Source organism: Leptonychotes weddellii, chromosome 4, assembly GCF_054177405.1.
Source record: "Leptonychotes weddellii isolate Sample4059 chromosome 4, ASM5417740v2, whole genome shotgun sequence".
Taxonomy (NCBI): Eukaryota; Metazoa; Chordata; class Mammalia; order Carnivora; family Phocidae; genus Leptonychotes; species Leptonychotes weddellii.
This window is the reverse complement of record NC_138372.1, coordinates 167681417-167703544: the sequence shown is the minus strand read 5'-3', so window position 1 is coordinate 167703544 and position 22128 is coordinate 167681417. Positions and strand designations below refer to the sequence as shown.

The window sequence follows — 22128 nt, the reverse complement described above, 5'->3', positions numbered from 1 at the left end:
CCTGTCTTTCTAGCCTCATCTTCCAGCACCTGGAACGTCTTATGCAGGTGCTCCTTAGGTAGAATGTGGGCTTGTCATCCATGTGAGCCCCACAAACCCTGTCTAGAACCAGTCCCAGATTTCTTTTCCTTCTGGTTAAAATTCCACTGTTCTTTTAAGAAGGACAACCGATCTGTGGACAGTCAACCCCGTTAGAATATTAACTTAGTTCAAATTGTAGTCTTGGTGATAACTGCTTTTCATTTTTCATGGTTAAATAGACCAGTATTGACTCCGAGTGACCGTTCGGTGGAAGGAATGAGGTGAGGAACATAACCAGTCTGGGGCTCCTCACCACGTTGGGGCTTCCTCCTGGGACACCGTGGGTTTTGTCCCCCAGAAGTCCGTGAGCGCCTGTCTTTGTTAGGCAGTGAGGTGGAAGTGGCGGGAGCCTGTGACTGTTTAACTGGCAACCTCGTTGAATACTCACACGTGCCCCACAGGCGGGTACACTGTCATCGTGCACACAGAGGCCCAAGGCACAGTGATGCCATCTGCCTGGGTCACTGAGCCCGTGAACTGCAGAGCTGCCGTCTGACCATCAGTCTCCCCCTTCAGACGCCTTGTCTCCTCCCTTCTTTTTCTTGGCATCTGTGCTGGTGATGGGGTGACGAGAGGCAAGGACTCACGTAAAGCAGGGAGTCTGGTGCCTTGGTGGCGACTTGGCTCACATTCTGCATCTTTTGTTTTTAATACTAATGATTTTTTGTGATGACTTACTAGTCGCTAATCCTAGCTTACCTTTGGCTTTACTGTTTTCAGCTGACAGAGAATGTTACTCTAATTTTTATTATTTAGCTCTTCTTAGTCTTCTGAGTGAATACATCTTAGGTGAGTGTAATTAGGAATGCATATTTAGCACACAAGGGGTAATATTCTTACACAGCTGTGCATTAAAAATAGCATCTGCAGGACTATAAGGTTTCCATTTATAATACAGATTTATTCTCCCAGAGGCCAGGAAGCCCTAATCCTCTGAAAGCCCTTAATACCAATGCTGAAGGTATTCTGTTCATTCACCGACTCGGTGCGCGAGCCGGGGCGCTGGGGGCACCCCCTTGCCTGGGACTCCGGGGGAGGGACCTGAAGTTTAAATGGGTCACCGCGCCTGTTTTTACAGTGGTGCTGGGGGTCTGCACTGGCGAGGACCTCAGAGCTGGACAGATGTGGGACTGAATCCCGTCGCTGACGAGCGCTGGGACTCGTCGCGCCGGTGACTGAGACACAGCTGCTCTATTGGCACGTGAGAGGCTCTGCAGGGCCGCGGCCAAGGTGGTGTCTGGGGAGTTGTTGTCCAAGTACGGCGCCACGCATCCTGGCCCGCGTGCCCTTGTTGTTGTGTTGTTGTTACTGTGGCTCAGCCCTCCTCCCTGGCCCTGAAGGTGCTGGGACCAGGCTCTGGCTGGCCTGCCGGCCGTCCCGTTGGCCTCCGCTAGTCTGTTTCCCATCTTCCCTCCCTAGCGCCTGCCTGCGTTCAGCTGCGCTCAGACATCACAGCCGCTCAGCCTGGTCTTCTCTCTTCTCCAGCCTCTTCCAGAACAGCCGAACCCTCTCCTTATACTCTCCCAGCTGGGCTGGGTAGCACGGTGTCCGGCGCAGGCTGCGTGCTCAGTAAATGTCTGCTGGAGAGGCCAGGCCTGCGGCCCTCGGCTGGCCTACCAAGGAACAGTGGAAGAGGTGGGGGTGTTTGGCTGGCAACCCTGGCTATCTTCAGGTGGGGGGCAGAGTTCCAGAGGGTGCTCATTGAGCCCTTGCCTGCACGATCTGCGTGGAGAACAGCAGAGAGGCAGGGGTGAGAGTGGCAGGGTCTGCTTACCTACTGGGAGAAGCTAGGTTGGAGGTCTGGCCTCCCTGCGGCCAGATGGGCTCACCGCTGCCTTCCACATAATTCGAGGGTCTGTGTCATCACAGGCAGAGCTGAGGACTACTGTTCTCACCCATGGGGCGGGCTGGCAGGGCCCCTGGAGGGGAGAGGGAGAGGGCGGAGCCCTCAGGACCTGTTCTTGCCCTGCATCTCTCCAGTTAGGGACGTTGCCTTTAGCTCCCATCTCCAGGTGGTGGTTCTCAGAGTGTGGTCTCTGAACCAGCAGCTTCAGCATCCTGGGATCTTCTAGAAATGAAAATTCTCAGGCCCTACCTGACCTGCAAATCAGAAACATGGGTGGGGGGCTCAGCAGCCTAAGTCTGTTCTCCAGGGGATGCGGATGGAGGCCCCAGGGCAGAGCTTCAACCAGCAGGTGTGCTGGGGGCGGAGGTGCTGACCTCTTGGGCCTCAGGGTGGCCGGGCTGCAGGCATGTTGTATCTGGCTGCTGCGATCTTGGTCTCTTTACCCCGTGGGCTGCACCCTGCTGACTTCTCTGTGAGCTAGTGCATGGAGAGGGTGAGCGGCAACTCCGGGCAAGTCCTTCATGTGGGAGCCCCAGAACGGAAAATAAGAGTTCTCTGCAGAGGTGTGGTCTGGGACATGCTAGCTAGTCCTCCTTCAGCCTCCTTTGGCTCCCCTGTCAAATGGGGCTGAGCTCTTCTCTGACAGATTTTGAGGCTTAAACCATACGATGAATAAATAAAACTGAATCGATGTTTTGTAATAGATGGTCATTAAAAGGCAGTTTCCTTTCCTGTCGGCCAAGTTGAGATGTTCTGTAGGATCTCAGAAACGGGAGCAATTTATAGAGTGGAAGAAGAAACCGCAGGTGCCGGGTTTTGCTGTCACTGCTGCTTGCAGGAACCCCTCTCTCTCTGTCCCGACCTTCAGTCCACGGTGGAGACAATTGACATCCACCCGAGAGATAGGAGAGAGGCTCTCGGTGGGGGCCTCTGGTGCAGCTGAGCTGAAGGGTATTCCCTAAAGCAGTGGTTAGGTTGATTCCCACTGTTGGGGGTAAAGGGCCGGGGTCCAGAGAGAGGTAGTTGCTCACTGAGGCCCCCGGCTTGCAGGGCCTAGAAGTGCCCCCGCTGGCCAAACAGGCAGGAAGTTTGTGTTTTCTGTTTAAAGAAAAGTTTTCTGGGGTGGGAAAGAAGCCAAGGCCACAGGCTGGAAGAGCTGTTAAATCCCCGAGAAGAGCAGCAGAAATAAGTTCGATCTGCAGCAGCCCCAGCTCCAGAGAAAGCAAGCCTTCTCAGACAGGAGGCTTTGCTGCGCTCACTGCCTTGTGGTCTGAGCAGCCTCATCCGGCTTTGGCAACAGGCCCTTGCCCAACTGACCACTCTCAGCAGGGTCTGTGCCCTGGAGGAAACAGCCTCGCAGGGGCAAGAGCACAGGCCTGGGGCTCAGAGTCCAGCGGAACCCTCTAGGACCCTGGGGCCTGGGGTGAGTCCTTGAAGCCTGGCTGAGCCCCAGATATCTCAGCGGGCAAAGGGAAGTACGAATAGCCATGCCGAGGCCTTTCCTGAGGGTGTTGGGAGTCTGTTCTAGGGAGCACCTGGGACCATCCTTCCAGCATGTATGTGCTCTGTTGGGTAGTTACATAGTTCACAGGTTCTTCTTTATTTCTGTAGTCCAGGCTCTAGAATCCTTGATTTGTTAATACTTTCTTGAGTGTTTTATTTTGAAAAATTTCAGACATGAAGTTGAAAGGATGGTGCAATTAATAAGCATACTCTTTCCCCTGCTCCTCCTGGGTAAGCGAAAGTACCATTGGGAAGTAAACTGAAGACTCGATGTTGTTTCCCCTTCCAGTTGTCTTCCCCGGCTCCTGAGAACAGGGAGCTTTCCCTCAGTAACCGTGGGACCATTGTCACACCCATGAAATAGGATGTTGGTGCCATGACATCATCTAATACACGTTCCATATTTACCAAATAATGATTTCTGGATAATCTCTTTTTCCTGATTGATAAAGAATGCATACTTTAGTCTACAACCCCTTCCTCTTCCAATATAGCTTGTTCTAAGATGTTTTCTGTTTTGCTTCCCTGACAAGAAGCTGGAAGAGATATTACTGCTCTCCTGGGGGGCCTCTCTATATGGGACCACCTTGAGCAAGGGCCCAGTGGAGGGTTCTCTCCATCCCCTCCAAACGGGGTTGGTGTCATAGGAAGGGCCAGATTTGAACATGAGCCTTGGCCTTGGTCAGGTCAGTTGTCTGTTCCTTTCTGGAGTTTGGGTTCTCCAGGTAAAACAAAACAACAAGGTTGCTGACTTGATTATTTCTAAGAACCCTTTTTAATTCTGACTTTTTGTAGCTAAGATCACTGAATTTTTGTTGTCAGGAGGAAGAGCTCGAGAGGTTACTGAGGTCATCTTTGCTGTGCCATGTGCCTCCATTAGCTGCTCACTGTTGGAATACCTGTACTGAGTGAGAGCTCATCACTTCACAGGACTCTAGTGATTTTGACATTTCACTATATATACATGTGTGTATTTTTTTTTCCTGCTGGGTGTGGTGTATCCATGGTATTGATCCTAATAGCCCCTTTTCAGGGCCCAGGGATGGAAACTGTCTGGGAGATGCCCAGTGAGTGGGGAGTGGAGCTGGCTCAGGGAATCCCAGTGGCTGAGGGCTTATTTTCTTCTGCTGCTGTTGGGGCTGGTCATCCTTGAAGATCATACGGACTGTGAGGTACACCATGTAGTTGTAGCCAAATTCATAGCTGGATATTGGCTTGACAAGATATCCATTGAAGGTAATCCAGCCCTAGCATCAAAGGTTTCTACCTTTAAGTGGATATCTTTATTGCAGTTTCAGGAGTCCTGGGCTTCCTCATAGCCAGGATGCCTTCCAAGGACTCCTTTAGTGCCTGCATCACCACCTTCTTGATGTCATCAGAATTGGCCACCTCTAGACAGTAGATCATATCCCTCACACCTGTTTGGCCTTGCCAGTGTGTACCCATTCAGCTCAGGGATGACCTTGCCACTTGACCACTGGCCTTGGTAGTGTCAGTGGATGCAGGCATGATGTTCTGAGCAAGGCCATCAAGCTACACTTTGTCAAAGGGGTCACCCCATCCTCTGGGAAGCAATGTTGGTATGCACTGAGGTCATGAGTCTCTCCACCATGCCATAACTGTCATGTAATTTTGACTAGGGGAGCTTGGGTGGAAAGCAGCTGGTGGTAGATTAGGCACTGCTGATAATCTTGAGGGAGTTGCATGCTTTTTGTGACTCCTTCTCAGGAGGGGAAAGAAGAGATGGCAACTCCTTTGGTTCCACTCTTGAGGTGAGTATCACACATTCCAAGATAGCTGCAGACTCCACAACATATTTAGTGTTAGCATCACTCCATTTGATTTTGATGTTAGTGGGTTCCTGCTCCTGGAAGATGGATACAGGGTTATCTGTTGATCACAAATTTTCTGTTTGCAACCTAGATGGACCTTTTAGATTTGTGATGGGTGGAATCATATTCAATGGGCAGACCATGCAGTTGTTAAATGAAAAGGTCAATGCAGAGATCAATGATGGACCTTGTGTCCACTTTTCCAGAGTTCAGAGCAGCCCTGGATAGAGCAGGTGTCTAACACATCCCAATCCATGTACTCTGACCTTCATCATCAGGTCTTAGGGATGTGGCTGGAATGATAGCATAAAAGTGTAGCTTTCTGTTAAGGAGAGTGGATCAGTGAGCTTCTGCTATGAACCTTCCATATGCACAGACATCCTTAGGTCTTTTGTCAAAACATGGAAGTGAAAATTAGGGAAGGAAAAGTTGAACACACTCCATGGTTTAATGACTGGAACATAAGTTTTGGATTTAAATATAGCTGGTATTTTAACTATTTAACTGTTGGGCACATTAAATCATTCTGTTTAAGTTTCCTTACCTATAAAAAAGTGGATAATAGTTACATTTTTTTTTAAAAAAAAAAACCTCATTCAGGGAAGTACATAGTATACTGGGAGACCCTCCCACTGTTTATCTGGTATACTTACAGCTCCCCAAAATAAGAACCTGGCTACTTAGTCCTCATTAACAAAAAAGTATCCTTCCTTCTCTGTGAATTGAGCCTTTCTGATTCTTGTACCTCTCTTGAGTAAAGCCCTAATTGCATTCCAACCATTTGAGTAAATGAACTCCACGTTTTCAGCCTTGGTTAACAGACCACATGGCCCTGTGCCTATTAGAGCAGCAGCATACACTGGCAGTGGAGGGATTGTGATTCCACTCTCTAAGGCTAGAATGCTATTAGGGACGTAATGAAGGTGCAGCAGTGTGAGGGAGGATGCCAGGGCTAATGAGATCAAAGACAGACTTGTCACAGATTTAACGTTGGATGAGATCTCATAGTGCATTTGGTTTGGGGCCAGGATTCTAAGATGTGGATTTGAGCTCTTTCTCTCTTCCACACTGATGTACTCAGCTTTCCATGAGTACCAGGTGCCAGAGCCTAATGTTGGAATGCTTTGAGTTCTGTCTCTATGGACCACAGTCGAGGTGGGAGCAGGCCCATTCCGAAGCACTGAGCTGTGTCCTGTGGGGGGGCCACAGGATACTGCATGCCTCCACGGAGGAGAGGTGTGCCTTTCACTTGACTCTGAAGGTGGAAATTGGCTACGTGGATCTGACAGAGTGAGCAGATACTGGCACATTTTGTTTCCTACCAAAACTACTTTGTGGATCTCTCTCTCCTTTCTTAGTGTTTTTGCTTGACCCTACCCAAGGCCACTGTCATGCTTGATACTGGGTGTTTTTGAATGAGGATGGCCACCTCTCTCTTGAACTAGTTGCTGTGTGTTCTGCTTTGTTCCTGTTTTTTTCTGTAGTCTGCTCACCTAGCAGCACACATGAGCCAGGGTTGGATGTCCGTCCACTTGCATCCTGTGTTTGTTGATTATTCATTGGAGATGTTCTCCATATGCACTCTTGTCAACCCGGACATGAATAAGATCTAGCCAACTGGAAACATAAATTCATACCAGAATGAGATACACATCTACCAGAATAATCATAATTTAGAAAAATTGACAACACCTAATGTTGGCAAGGATGTGGAGCAACTGGAACTCTCTTATGTTGTTAGTGGGAGTATAAAATGGTAAACCTAATTTGGAAAACTGTAGATCTTATTAAATCAAATATACATCTGTCATAATGACCCAACATTTTCAATCCTAAGTGTTTATCCAAGAGAAATGAAAATATATACCCACAAAAATCTTGCACAAGAATTTTTTTAATAGCAGTTTGACTTTTATTATCCTCAACTTGGGAACAACTCAAATGCCTATGAATTGGAGAATGGATAAGCAGATTGTGGTGTATTTTTACAATGGAATACTACTGAGCAATGAAAAAATATATATCTGCATCTGTCATGATCTGTATCCATCTACACAATAACGTGGATGAAGCTGGAAGACATGTTGCACAAGGGAACCCAGCTATAAAAGAGAACATACTATATGATTCTATTTATGTGAAATCCAAGGGAAGGCAAATCTAATCCGTGGTAAAAATTTTCAGAAAAGTAGTTGCCCATGAGAATGTCTGTCTTGGATTAGAAGGGGGCACAGGGGAGCTTCCCTGGTTGGTGGAAGTGTTCTGTATCTTTGTTAGGCTGATAGTTACATGGGGAATATATTTATCAAAACTTAATTGTATACTTGGCTGTATACTTTCCCTGTATGTAAGGTTCACCTTACATCAAAAAGGAAGTACTGACAAATATCAGACCTCAGTTGGTAGATTTGCTCTTTGTAATAGTATGTATTAGCAATTACGACACCACTTTCTGTGTATCTTATGTGTGAGCAGTTGAGTAAATACATTGAGGATGATGGGACCTCCATTTCTCACAATTAGAGAATGTTGTTACACATGTGGAAAGGGGGGAGATTCAAATGAATCTTGTCTAAGTTTGGAACTTGAGGTTTCACTATGAACTCCCAGTTTGTGGAGATTTCTATATCATTATCCATATATATATATATATATATATATATATATATATATATACACACACACACACACCTGTGTCTATATAAAAATAGATACAGAAATAGGTATCAACACATATGTGTGTGTGCATATGTAGGCACAGGCATATGCGTGCACCTCAGCCTCAGAGCAAGAGCATCTTAGTAGCAATGAGCACATCTAGGACCCATTTCTTGTTATCATTCCCCACAAAAATGATCCAGTCTTCTTCAGAGAAATGGCTAGTTTCCAGGGCAGGAAAAATATGAGATGATCCCAGAACATCCTGTTGTTCCATAAAGTAAGGAATTGCTTAAAGATCAATGAGGGCGTGTCACAGGACACAGCAGCTAGCTCGAACAGATGCCAGACTGGGGATAGTCTTCGTGTCAGCATGACTAATGACCGTAACAGATTATAACCCATTGTATAGAACAAGAAGCCGTTAATCCATGTGGATATTAACCAAATAAATGGGGAAGAAAAATCTCTTACAGTAGATTGGCATCTAATAAATGTGAAATGAATGATGATGTTAGAAGACTATCAGTGGATGCTGTGCTAGTGGGTGAAAATTTAATGAGTAAGGTATTTACCAATTCTCAAAGCATCTCCACACAAATTACTTATTGATTACTAGGGGAAAATAGGAACTAAACAGAGGAGAAACCTTGCAGACATTATCTTATATTTATCTATATATTTTATGAAAGAGACTTGACAGAGAATTCTAAAACAATGGGATAAAATGTGAACAATTTTTGCATTAGGTAATGGGGAATTTTTTTGTACTTTCAACTTTTCTGTCAATTTAAGATAATATTGAAGTTAAAAGTTTCAAAGACAAACTTTAAAGTAGCAGAAGAAAACAGAATTAGATTTTATAACTTCAGAGTGGAGGGTGTTTCCAACCATGATTCAGGAACCATAAAAAAAAAGTGCAAGAGTTGTAAAAGATTGATGCATTAACTAGAAGAATGGTAACCATTTCTGCAAGGCACATAAACAGTGCCAAAGACAGTGTCCAACTTTGAAAAATATTTGTGATTTATATCACAGGCAAGGAGTAATTCCCTTAATATATAAAACCTGTAAGTCTAGAAGAAAAAGGACTGATAGGTCAATTTAATAAAAAAGGTCAAATGATATCAACATACACTTCACAAAAAAAGATGTGAAAATGGCTGCTTTTCTTGTTCCCCAAAATCAGATTTCTGACTTGGTCTTTTAATGGTCCCAGCCACATCCCCCTCCATGTGAACCTGGTGTCCCAACCCATCTCAGCCACCGAGGGACTGCTGTGCCTCTTGAGTATGAGCCATTTTGATGGCTGGTGTTGCTCATTGTCCATTCCTGCATTATTGGGGATGTACCATTTAATTTGTAGTCACTTGGCGTCTTTAAGGCATAATTAACACTGAAGAAAGACTTTGGCTGAAAGTGCTAATTAACTGGAAAGTAATGGTATGGCTTTCATTTGTATGTTTCATTGACCTTAAGTAAACCGTAGGTCTGGTCTCTTGGGAATGAACCCCAGCTGGGACCTCTGGTCCTGAATGTTTGACTTATTAAGTGGATCATATCACAGCTATTAATCTTATGTCCTATCACAGAAATAGAGCAGAAGGAAATCTGTGGTGACAGGTCCAATTAGGGTTTTTAAAAATTAGAGATCTATATCTTAGACATATAAATTAGGATACTGTACAGTGTGATGGTTTCTCTCTGGCAAGAGCCTTATTTAGATTAGAAATCATGAAACAGTAATACAGAATGAATAATAATAGTTTATTTAGGAACTGGTAAGAACCTTAGGTAGTATCTGGCACAACTCTGATTTTACAGATGAGGATATGGGGAACTAGAGGAAGGATATGACTTTTCCCAGATCATGTGAAGTTTTAATTGTGATAAATCATAATTTCACTGGATGGTTTTTGCTGTAGAACCTGGGAATCCTGACGTAGCATGTTTGTACTGAGACATGAGAAGTCCCCCATCAGTGTGGCCCACACTGTTACTTGGAGTCTTTTAATGTTTGCAAGTGATTGTGTGCCTATAAATGGTCAGAAACCAAGTTTGAGTATAAATTGCTTTCTATAAAATGCAGCCACATGAACTGTACAGTTTGACGAATTTTGACAGATGTATATCCCGTGTAACCACCACCACCACCAGCACCACGATGTAAAATATTCTCATTACCCCCAAAAGTTTCCCTGACCCCGTTATAGTCAATCCTTTCTTGCCCCAACCCCAGGCAACTACTGATCTGCTTTTTGTCGCTAAAGACTAACCTTTTCCAGCATCTCCTATACATGCAAGCATGTAGTATAGCATACTGCCTTTTTCACTTAGAATAATGTTTTTAAGATTCTTGCATGTTGTGTGTATCAGTAGTTTGTTCCATTTTGTTGCTGAGTAGTATTCCATTTTATGGATGTACTACAATTAATCTAGTCACCTACCTCTTCTTGGACATTGAGGTTATTTCCAGTTTGGGATTATTATGAATAAAATTTCCATGGATATTTACATACATGCCTTTGTGTGGATAGGTCTTTTTATTTTTCTTGGTAGGAGTTTTATTGCTGAATAATATGTTAATTTTTTAAGTTTGTAAGGAATTCTGACTAGTTGTTTTCTAAAGTGATTGTGCTATTTTATATTAACACCAGCAATTTCTGAGAGTTCTAGCAGATTCCTTATAAGATTTTGGTTTTTTTTGGTACATGATAATGTTGTCTGTGAGCAGACAGTTTTACTTCCTTTCTGGCATGTATGCCTTTAATTTCTTTTTCTTACCTTATTGAACTTGCTAGGATCTCAAGTACAATGTTGATAGGAGTAATGACAGCTATGTCCTTGCCTTAATCCAGATTAAAATCTGAACATTTAGTTTACCATGATATGTGGTTTTAAACTGCAAAAGTTTTTCATGGGTGCACTTTGTAGATTGAGGATATTCCTTTCTATGCCTAGTTTGTGGAGATTTTTTTAAAAAAATCTTAAGTGGGTTTTGAACTCTGTCAACTGTGTTTTCTGATGCTATTGAGATGATCATGTGGCTTTTCTTTATTGTCTAGTAATAGTCTCAATATTGTGAATGAAAGTTAACTGATTTTCTGGTGTTATACCAACCTTGCATTGTTGAGATAAACTTACTTGGTCATGATGTGTTTTTCATCTTATCTGTTACTGGATTTAGGATTTTTTACATCTAAATTCATGATGGATATAGATCTGTGGTTTTCTTTCCATGTAAACTGTGTTATTTTAGTATTTGGGTAAGACTGCCCTCATAAAACAAAGGGGGACGTTTCCTCTATTTTCTGAAGGTGTTTGTATAAAACTGGTATTGTCTCTAACCTGAGGTTTTGATAGAATTCAGTGGGGAAACCACCTGGCCTTGGGCTTCCTTTAGGAGGGCTGTTTTCAGTTGTGAATCCAGTGTCTTCAGTTGACATGAGGCTCTCAGGTTTTCTATTTTTTCCTGGTTCCGTTTGGTGATGTGTTTATTCAAGTTGAACCTATTGGCACTAAATTGTTTGCACTATTTTATTATCCTTTGAATGTGTGTAGGATCCCTGCTGACATTCATTTTCATTTTTGATATTGGTAATTAGTTTCTTCTTTTTTTGATCAGACTACCTTAGAGGATTGTCATATTTATTGATATTTTCAAGAACTAGACTTTATTTTTCTCTGTTTATCCATTTTCAATTTAACAGTTGCCTAATTCTGCCTTTCTTGCTGAGATGTTGTTCCTTCTTATCCAACTCCTGGCCTTCCAGGTGTAATAGTCTTTGGTATCTCCATATATCCTAGGATACTTCTCTGTAACATATAACAGTTTATCTAAAGATGTCTCTGGCTTGTGTCTTTAGCTAGACTTGAGTCCCCATAGGTGGCATCATGCCTTCTGCCATTATCCTTTACACATAGTAGACATTTGTTCAGGGTCAGTGAGTGAGTGGGTAGATGGATGAATGAATGCTCTTCTGAGTAGTTTACAAAAATGGCAAGAGAGCGGGCTGTGCAGCCATGTGGCTCTGCATTTAAATCCTGGATGTGCTGCTTCCTGGGTGTGTGGCCTGGACCAGTCATGTAACAGCTCTGAGCCTTGTTTATGCAAACAGGGCGGGCGCCTGGGTGGCTCAGTTGGTTATGCAAACAGGGCTTTCCTTGTAGGACTCTTAAGAACATTACAGTCAGTGTGTGTGTAGATGACTTATCATGGTATTTGGTACCTAGTAGGTGCACAATGAAAGGTAACCACTGAAAGACCTTTTATTTTAGCTCAAATAATAAGTTGTATGCCTAGAAACTTTTTTTCTTCAGTTCCTTGCCCATTACTGATTTCTGTAATAGTATTTTTTCCAAGTAAGGACTGCAGCATACTCTGAGAAGGGGAAGTCTTAGGGTAGAGTAGCACATTGCTTCTCATTATTTTGTGATTGAAAAAAAAGTTGGAGCATCCTATGTCTTTTACCTTACCGACCCACTTTCTGTTTTTATTAAAATATTCTAATTTTATAGAGCCAAGGAGAGGTTTTTTGTTTGTTTTTTAAGAAAGGAAGGCAGTAATACTCAATAATTTCACAAAATCTTTTTTTTTTTTTTAAGATTTTATTTATTTATTTGACAGAGAGAGCGAAAGAGCACAAGCAGGGGGAACAGTAGGGGGAGAGGGAGAAGCAGGCTCCCCGCCAAGGAGGGAGCCCGATGCGAGACTCGATCCCAGGACCCTGAGATCATGACCTGGGCTGAAGGCAGACGCTTAACCATCTGAGCCACCCAGGCGCCCCCACAAAATCTTTAATTTGCTTGATTTTTATAAATTATTTTCCCTGTAATCCTATCTTTTCCTTGGTTCTTTACAGAGCAAAAGACATAGCCAATCCCAAGAAAATAGAAACACAGACTATTTCTTCTTTGTTATGTAGTACTTGATTGTTATGTATCCCCAGGAATTTTTTGCTGCCTTCCTAGGTGATTTCTACTACATCACTCCCTGGACTTTTAGTTTACCTTAAAAAAAACAAAGTCCGTGTGACATTTGTGTTACTTCACAGGTTTGGGCATTTCAAGGCCATTATTCAGAATGTTTGTTTTCTTGAATATTTTCTTGAGCCCTTTTTAAGTGAGGAAGTGTAGATGTCCTCTTGGATCAGGTGTGGCTTTATATCACATTTAGGCACAGTGAAGGCATTCCTGGTGGTACAGAAGTTGAAGGGAACCTATAAGCTTCTAGGTGTGAAAGACCTTGAAGAAGAGGTGTGGGAAGTGAGCTTTTAAAATGACTCAAAAGCTTGAACAGACATTTCTCCAAAAACAATAATAAAGGGCCAGTAAGCACATGAAAAGATGCTCAGTATCACTAGTCATTAGGAAAATGCAAATCAAAACCAAAAAGAGATATCACTTCACACCTGTTAGGAGGGCTATTATAAAAAACAAACAAAGCTATGAAACAGGAAATAACAGATGTTGACAAGGATGTGGAGAAATTGGAACTGATATTTTCTGGCTCTGTCAGTGGGAACATAAGATGATCTCGCAACCATGGAAAATGGCATGGTAATCCCTAAAACAAATATATAAAGAAATGAGTACCCTAAGGACTGAAAGCACCATCTCAGGACCGCTGTGTGTCTACCCATGCTCATGGCAGTGTTATTCACAATAGCTGAAAGGTCGAAGAAACCCAAGTGTCCCTCAACAGATAGATAAAATGTGGCCTGTGCGTGCAGTGGAGTGTTTAGCTCCAGCTTTAAAATGGACGTTCTGACACCTGTTCCACCATGTACGACCCTTGAAGACATGAAGCTGAGTAAAATAAACCAGTCCCCAAAGGACAAAAGCTAGGACTCTTTTTGCAGGAGGTTCCGAGAGCCCTCTAATTCATAGAGACAGAAAGAGCACGGTTGTATCCAGGCCTGGGGGAGGGCAGCAGGGGGTTAGTGTTTAATGGGGACAGAGTTTCAGTTTGGGAAAGTGAAAAAGCTCTGCCTACGGATGGAGGGTGGTGATGATTGCACAACTCTGCGGATGTATGTCATGCCACACAACAGTACATTTAAAAATGGTCGAAATGGCAAATTTTATTTTATATATCTTACTGTGATAAAAAATGGGGTAGAAACAGCACTGAAATCCATTTCCGGTTTCTTCCCATTTTAAGTCATGTTGCTTCCAGGTATCAGATGGCGAGGTCAGAGGGAGAAAGGAATTCTTTTCAATGAGTGTCTACTTGCTCTGCTGCTGCATTTTCTCAGCGAATCTGCGCTGAGCTAGGTGCTCATTCTTGTCCCCGTGTCACAGTGGAGAAGCGGGCTGAGAGTGGACGGAAGGCGTACCCAGGACCTCGGGGAGCCAGCGGGCCGCACTGAGCCTGGCCTCTGCACCTGCTCCCCGCCTGCTGCACCGTCCTGCTCCACACGTCTCGAGTCTCTCGGGAAAGTCATTGTCCTCCTCGGGGTGCCCTGTCTCTGAAGACGTGCACATAGAGGGTGTGTTCTTCATTTTAAAAAAGTCTGTAGCTGTGGCCGCCTTTCCCCTGGAAGGGAGAAACAGGTCAGTGAAAGCATGGACCGGAGGCCAAACACTGTGCCTTGCCAGGAAGGTTTATCGAAATAACTGGCTCTTGAACGTGGGGAGGAAGGCAGGTGGCTCCTTCTGTGCTCACTTTGCTCTTACCAGGTGACGCGATGCTTAGGCCCCACCTGGAGCGCACAGCTTTGAAGCCCCAGTTGGCCGTGGCCAGTGCCACCCATTTCTCTGGTTTCTCTGGGCTCTGTGAGCTCTGACTTCCACGAGCGTCACCCTCGGTCAACTGCTGGCCAGACGTGGGTACTTTCCCACACCCCTTTTTCCAAGCTTGGCTGCAGCAGGGGGCGTTCTGACCCGTCTTCCCGAAGGTCTACCTTCCTTGGATTTCCATGACACTGGCCTCTTGTCCCTTGTTGCTGGTGCTTTTGGTGTCCTCTCTGTGACACCACACCCTCATCCACGGTTACGAGGATCTACTTCTGTTTTCTTCTTACAGTTTATCAGTAAGCTTTTTACATAAAGAACCATATGTAAATATTTCAGTTTTGCCGGCCACAAGTGGTCAGCGTTGTATGCTCTTTTTTTTCCATTGTTGTTGTTTTACAACCTTTTAAAACTGTAAAAACTGCTCTCGGGGCATGTGAAACCAGCTGCAGGCCACATTTGGCTCACGGGCCATAGTTTGCTGATGCCTCTGTTAGGACTTCACGTGGAAGGTTGAGTCACTCTAGTGAGGGGTTGAGCTGGGTTTGAGATTTCTTGTTGCTATGGTTACCTGGGTGCCCCACAGGCTCCAAATTCCTCTGGTGTTGTCTTGTATGGGCGGGGGAGGGGGAGGGAACTGAGGTGCCAAGCGTTTCTCCCAGAATGGTCATCCTCCATCCTCAGCCCTCCCTGCATGCCAGCAACATGGGTGGGATCTTTCCACACCTTTGTTCCTTCCCCACTGGGGCTGGTGGCAGGAGCAGATGGGACTTCTCTGCTGTCCTTGTCCCACGCTGTGCACTTGGGTCTTCTGTGTTGGGCTCCCTTGGCCTCCCTGCTCCTCCCTCACCTAGCAGCCCATCTCTGCCTAGTATCTGGTGGGCGTTGTGGATGAGTGGGTTTCCAGCCTGGCTCGGTGGTGGGGGACCTCTAACCACACTGGTACGGGATTCTGGCTTGGGACTAGCTTCTGCCCTCCCCGCCCCCCCACGGGAATGGATATTTGTCCCTGCCTTTGTGCCCTTGTCATTGGGTGCCCCTCCTCCAGCGGCTTAGGGTTTTGCTTCAGAGGAGAAAGAGGGGTCTGGATGGGGGGATGAGAGGGGAGGGTGGGGTTGAAGCTGGGGTTTTGGTTTCATACCCTTCCTTCAGTGGTTGCTGACCCCCTCCTCCATGTCTGTGCTACCGCGGAAGGCCCCCTCTGCTGTCCTGCACCCTGGCCAGTCCTTAGTGTGTATCCCCAGGGAGGTCCATGGTGAAGAGTGGGTGGGGCCTTCCTTCTTGTCTGGGCTCCCAGGGGGTCTTCCCTGTTATTAGAGCCCTTCCTCAGCCTTTAGCAATTCATTGACCTTGAGCTAATGCCTTTCTGCTGGCCTGTGTGGTGGCTGGCTCTACATTTGCTGACCGGTGTCCCTACCTTACCTTCTAGAAGGGCCTTGTACCTCCTTGGCCTTCTGGCCCCACAGTTGCCCTGTGACCTCATCTCTTTGATGAGTTTGTAGCTTGTCAGCTTTACTGACCTCCGGCCGGGGAGCCAGATGCTACCTCCGAGAGAAGGGTCATCCCCTCCCCACCCCCTCATCTCTGTGTTTAAGTGATGCTGATGGAAATGTGTTTTCCTCTCTAAAATGCTCTATAAGCCACAGAAGGATTTTGGAGCCTTTTTCCATGTGCATGTCTGGGCTGGGCATTGTAAGTGCAGACACAGGGGGCATCATAGGAAAGATGGTGCAGGTGCGTGCCAGGTGTTGGAGTTGCCCAGTTGGGGTTCTCTTCAGCCTTACCTAAGTGAGGCATGCCTTCTGGAAGAATGCTGATCAACTTCAGGATTGTTAACTTACCGTTTTTTCATCATTTCAGACCCTGGAAGCTATCCTGAATTTCAAATACTCTGGAGGTCCGGGCCACGTCGAAGGGTACTATAGGAACCTCTCCCTGGGGCTGCACGTGGAAGCCGAGCCATCTGTATTCTTCACCCGAGTCAGTACTCTGCCGGCAACCAGGTAAACCGATCTCTGCTCTGTCATGGCCTTTTTCTAGAGTCCTGCAGCACTGCGTTTGGAATTCTGACCTCCGTGTTCCTCTTTGTCCCACCTCTAGTCAAATCCAAACCACTGTGCCAAGTTGCTTAGCTTCCCTGAGACTTAGGTTCTGCATCAGAAAAACAGGCATTATACAGAAACGCTTTTTTCAGTTAGTTGTGAGTGGATGGGCTTTACACCTTCTCAGGTGGCGTAACCGTGATGTTAATGTTGCAACATGCTTGTTTGTGGTCATCACTGTATAGGACACGTTTTCCATGCATTGCCCTGAGCCTGGTCCTGGCTTCAGTCTGGTTCAGCTCTCCTGTTGGTAGGGGTTTCGGCCGCTAGCCCCGTGTCCGGGTACTCCTGGGGGAGTCCTACGTCTTTTTCTGTGTCACTGCTGGCATCCCAGGAAAACTGTGTGCCCCTCCAGGCTGTCCAGCATCTAGGCACCTCCGTTCGTGGAGCTCCCAGCCGTCTGGAGCACTGGTCTGTTTCTGCCCAGAGAGCCCTTCTTGGACAGAAATTTTCCTCCTAGTTACTTCTCCAGGTCTTGTCTTCCATCGGGGGAGAGAAGTCAGACATTGTGTCTACCTCAAACCCAGAAGTGGCCAGAGGTCCTAGAGGTATTCTTCTCTAAGGCGGGAGAATGACCATTTCCCATCTGAAACTTTGACCTAGGGTGACCTGGGAGTGGTGCGGTCTGAACGTGGTGGGTGGTGTTCCTGCCCACTGGAGACCCTCTGCCACTCAGACCCCTGCCCCAGCGGCCAGCAGCCTGCAGAAAACAGGTACTGATTAGCACTGAGTACTTGACTGTCTTCATGTCCCGTTGTGCCTTACCTATGGGTGCAGGATGCAGCGGGATAGTGATGTTTAGTCTTAGTAGAGTTAAGTGGCAGTGGTGACGGGCACCTCTGTGGCCTTGAACTGGGGGAAGAGCATCATGTGCAGCATCCCCTTCCTCTCCACAAACCCACAAAGGATTCTGTACTCCACAGTGTAAAATAGACGGTTGGTGCTGCCCATGTTAAAGTTGATATAAAACTCCCTTTAAAGTGATACAGTCCCAAATAATAAGTGTAGTTTTAGTTTATAGGAAAGACTATTTTTCTTCCCAGCCATCAGAGAATGGCTTCACAAGAATTAATGGCTTAGCTTGGGCTTTTTAGCATCACATTTCATCATCTGTCACTTTTTCAGTCCACGGAGTAATAGTCTTTCTTGCCAAGGCTTGCTTCTGTTTTGAATTTGTTGTATAAACCATCAAAGCGCTTGGCCCCGGGGGAGCCGTGGCCAGGACTGCTGCCAGACGCTGTTCGCTGTTCCCGTGTTTCAGGCCCTTCCTGTGCATTCGGGCTGCTCCATGATGTACCTGCCGTGTTTCCTTCTCATCCCCGCATCGCCTGCTGCCACTGCTCATATAAATAGTTCTTGGAAGCAGCACAGGTTGTCACTGAGTTGCGTTTGTTCCCCGCTTTTGATAGCCGGTTTGCACGTCACGACCCCTGCTGCTCTAAATGACAATTTAAGATGAGAAAAATGCTACCGTGTGGAATGGAGCAAACACACACTTGGAAGAGTCGGTGGTTAGCGCAAGTGCTGCTTGGCTCCCGAATTCCCCACCCATTGACCCTGCTCTCTTTTCTGTTGGCTTGCATGGTCTTCTTCCTGCTCTTCGGATGGAGATTGGATTTCTTCTAATCCTCCCTTTCCACCCCTGCTAAGCCTAATCCTCCCCAGATCCTGTGGATTGAGCCTCTGAAATGTCTCCTGATCACCCTCTACATTCCACTGCACATCTTGGTTCCTTTTCCTTGGGACTCTAGGAGTAAGTTGCCTTTGTGGTCCCCCTACCTCCAGGTTTGCTCCTGCATTATCCTGTAAATACAGATGTTCCCACGTCACTGTCTGGCTTAAAGACTTTCCCAGTACTTAGGAGATAAAGTTCGAGGTCCCTACTGTGATATTCAGGGTACTTAAAGATTTGACCTAGACCTTTCTCTTGAGCCCCCAGTTCCATTTGCCCCCCAGTTCTCCACACATCAAGTGGAGATTCTCACTGGGTATGTCAAGACAGTTTCCTGCAGTGTGCCTTTGCATACATCTTTTTCTAAAACTCTTCTTAAACTGTCATTCATTTACTTAACCTTTTGGGAAATGTTTGTTGGCATTGACGATCTATGTCACCATTTTTGTAAAATTTTCCTGAATATGACTATATGGAGTGGGTTGGTCCTTCTTTGGGTTTCTATACTTCTAATAAAGTACTTACCAGACTGTAAACCTTTAAACCAGCACCTTCAATGTTTCATTTATTCTTAAAATCAATACCTCCAGTGTTTCACATGTTATATAAAGGACTCAGTGGGGTAAGAGATGGATAGAGCATAATCCTTGTGTTTTATCAGCATGATAAAAGCTCATCAGGCAGGAATAATACCAAATGGAAACATGGGTCTATATTAAGGAATGTTGAATCCCAAAAATAGAAATAGCAAGTGAATAAATATCAGAGATTCTTCCCCTTGCTTAATTTCTTTAAAAGACTATTGACTATTTAAAGAAAAAATAAGAGCATTTAATTTTGTAGTGCATATCCTATATAGAAGTAAAATACGCAATAGGAAATAGCACAGAGAAATGGAAGGGAAATGGAGTAGAGGAGAAATGGTAGTTCTCACATGTTATGTGTTACCACATTCTAGCTTCAACCATATCATAAGTTAAAGATAGCCAGAAGAGCAAAAGTGGGTTACTAAAAAATACTTAAACTGAAAAGTGGGGAAGAGGTGGCAAGAAAGGAGTAAAGAACTAGGAACATACAATCAAATAGGAAACAGATAGCAACGTGGTAGACTTAAATCCAGTGTACCAAGAATTACATTAAATGTAAATGGACTAAAGACTGTATTTAAAAGTGGAAGTTGTCAGACTGTATTAAAAAAAACTAGAGTCAATTAACATGTTCACTACCAGAAACAGTTATGTACAGTTGAAAAGCACAAAGATGGGGGGAAATATATGCCATTCAAACAGTAATCATAAGAAAGTTGGTGTGGGTATATTAATATCAAACAAATAGACTTTGAGGAGAAAAAGAGATAGGATAATTTATATTGATAAAATGGTCACATCATCAAGAATACATAGGAAGCCTAAATTCAAATGTACCTAAAAACATAACTTCAAAATAAAACTGACATCTCAGGGAGAAATGGAAAATGCCACAATTATAGTTGAATATTTTAACACATGTATCTTGGTATTTGATAGAACAAGCAGACAGGAAACTAGTACAAATATAGGAAACATGCACAGTTCTAGTAAATAATTCCAGCTGATATATAGGATGCTAAATGTTTATGTTAGAAAAGTTGAATGGTTCAAAAAATAGTAAAGGGTAGTGATCATTGAAATAGAAAATGAAAAAATAATATGTAAAGTCAATGCAACCAAAAGTTGATTCTTTGGAAAGATTAATAAATTAATAAAGCCTTAGCCAGGACAATCAGAGTTTAAAAGAGAAAGCACATTTACTAATACTGTGAATGAATCACTACAGATCCTGTACACATTAAAAGAATAATAAAAAGTATTTTATGATAAATTGTATTCCAATAAACTTTACAAATGAAAAGTGTGTTGAAAGACAAAAATTACTAAAATTGACACGAGATGAAATAGAGTCCCTGAGATAGTCACATATCAGTTAGAGTTTAAAATCTTAATTACAGCTAACTTGAGGCTCAGATGGCTTCACTATGAAATACATCAAGCTTTTAAGAAAGAAATAATACCACTTCTACAAAAATTCTTCCAGAAGTAGGCAAGGGAGGGAATACTTCCAGTTCTCATTTTATGACACTGCCTTCACCCTGATGCCAAATCCAGGGAGAGACATTGTGAGAAAGTAAATATTGTGACCAGTATGCATAATTGAAAAAATTCAGAACCAAATATTAATAAATCAGATCCAGCAATATAAAAAAGGGAACACAATATGTATAATTTGGGTTTTATCCAGCAACACAAGATTGTTTTACATTGAAAAATCAGTGCATGAAGTTACTGTACTAACAGAATAAAGGACAAAAATAAGATGTCAGTTGATGGGAAAAAAATCATCTGATAAAATTCAACACTTATGATAGAAACTGTAAACAAGGCTTGGAGAACTTCTGCAACCTGGTGTAAGGCATCTACAAACCCCTAAAATTATATAGTTAACATTGTACTTAATTATGAAAGGCTGAGCACTTTTTCTCTAAGCTCAGGATCAGTCAAGGTGAGTATGTTTGCTCTTGCCAGTATATTCATTACTTTTCTGCCAGTTCTACCTAATCAGAGCAATGAGATGAGAAAAGAATGAAAGCTATAAAAATTGGAAATGAAGTATAGTTATTATTCATGTGTTTGCATGATACATGTGATCATGTACATAAATATCTACCGTGAGATCTACTGTGCCAAGAGATTATTAGAGATTATTAGAACTAATAAGTCAAGTTAGTAAGATTGTAGGATGATCCCATATTATATTCAGAAATCAATTATAGTTTTATATACTAGCAATTAATTTGAAAATGAAATTTTGAAAATATTTATATTGTAATAAAAATCATATAACACTTAAGGGATAGATCTTTTTACATATGATCTCTACCCTGAAAATGACAAAGCACAGGCCAGGGAAATTAGCACTTAAAAAATTGGAGAGGTATACCTTGCTTGTTGATTGGAAGAATCAATTATTGCTGAGATACCAGTTTTCCCACACTGGATTATAAATTCAGTGCAATTCCAATGAAAATCCCAGCAGGATTTTTTTTTTTTTTGAGTGCAATTGACAAGTTATTTTAGAAATTATTTCAAAATGGAACAGGCTATCGCCAATGGACTAGACACATGTCTTGACAAAAGAAGTTGGAGGGTGTAGGGTATGATTTTAAGACTTAATATAAAGTTACAGTAATTAAACGAGTGCTATTGTTAGAAAGATAGACAAAGGGATTGATGGATCATAATAGTCTAGAAATAGACTTTCTCATATATGATCAAATGATTTTGTTTAAAGATTTATTTATTTGAGAGAGAGAGAGCACAGGAGGGAGGGGCAGAGGGAGAAGGAGAAATTTAAGCAGATTCCATGCTGAACGTGGAGCCCGTCCTGGGCCTTGATCTCATGACCCTGAGATCAGGACCTGAGTGAAAAGCAAGAGTCAGACACTTAACTGACTGTGCCACCCAGGTGCCCCTGATCAATTTATTTTTAAGAAGGTATGAAAAGAACTTTATGTGGAATGAAAACGTTTTTATTTTTTTTTTATTCTTATGTTAATCCCCATACATTACATCATTAGTTCTAGATGAAGTGTTCCATGATTCATTGTTCGTGCACAACACCCAGTGCTCCATGCAGAACGTGCCCTCCTCAATACCCACCACC

General features: G+C 43.8%; 1 protein-coding gene across 1 annotated transcript in view; it reads left to right on the top strand.

The window, feature by feature from the left end:
- LOC102729837 (trafficking protein particle complex subunit 9) overlaps window positions 1–22128 on the top strand; it is a 326483-nt gene that overhangs the window by 300817 nt on the left and 3538 nt on the right. The window contains exon 18 of the mRNA XM_081816622.1: window positions 16516–16658. Coding sequence (XP_081672748.1) covers window positions 16516–16658 — 143 coding nt within the window. The remainder of the gene's footprint in view (window positions 1–16515; window positions 16659–22128) is intronic.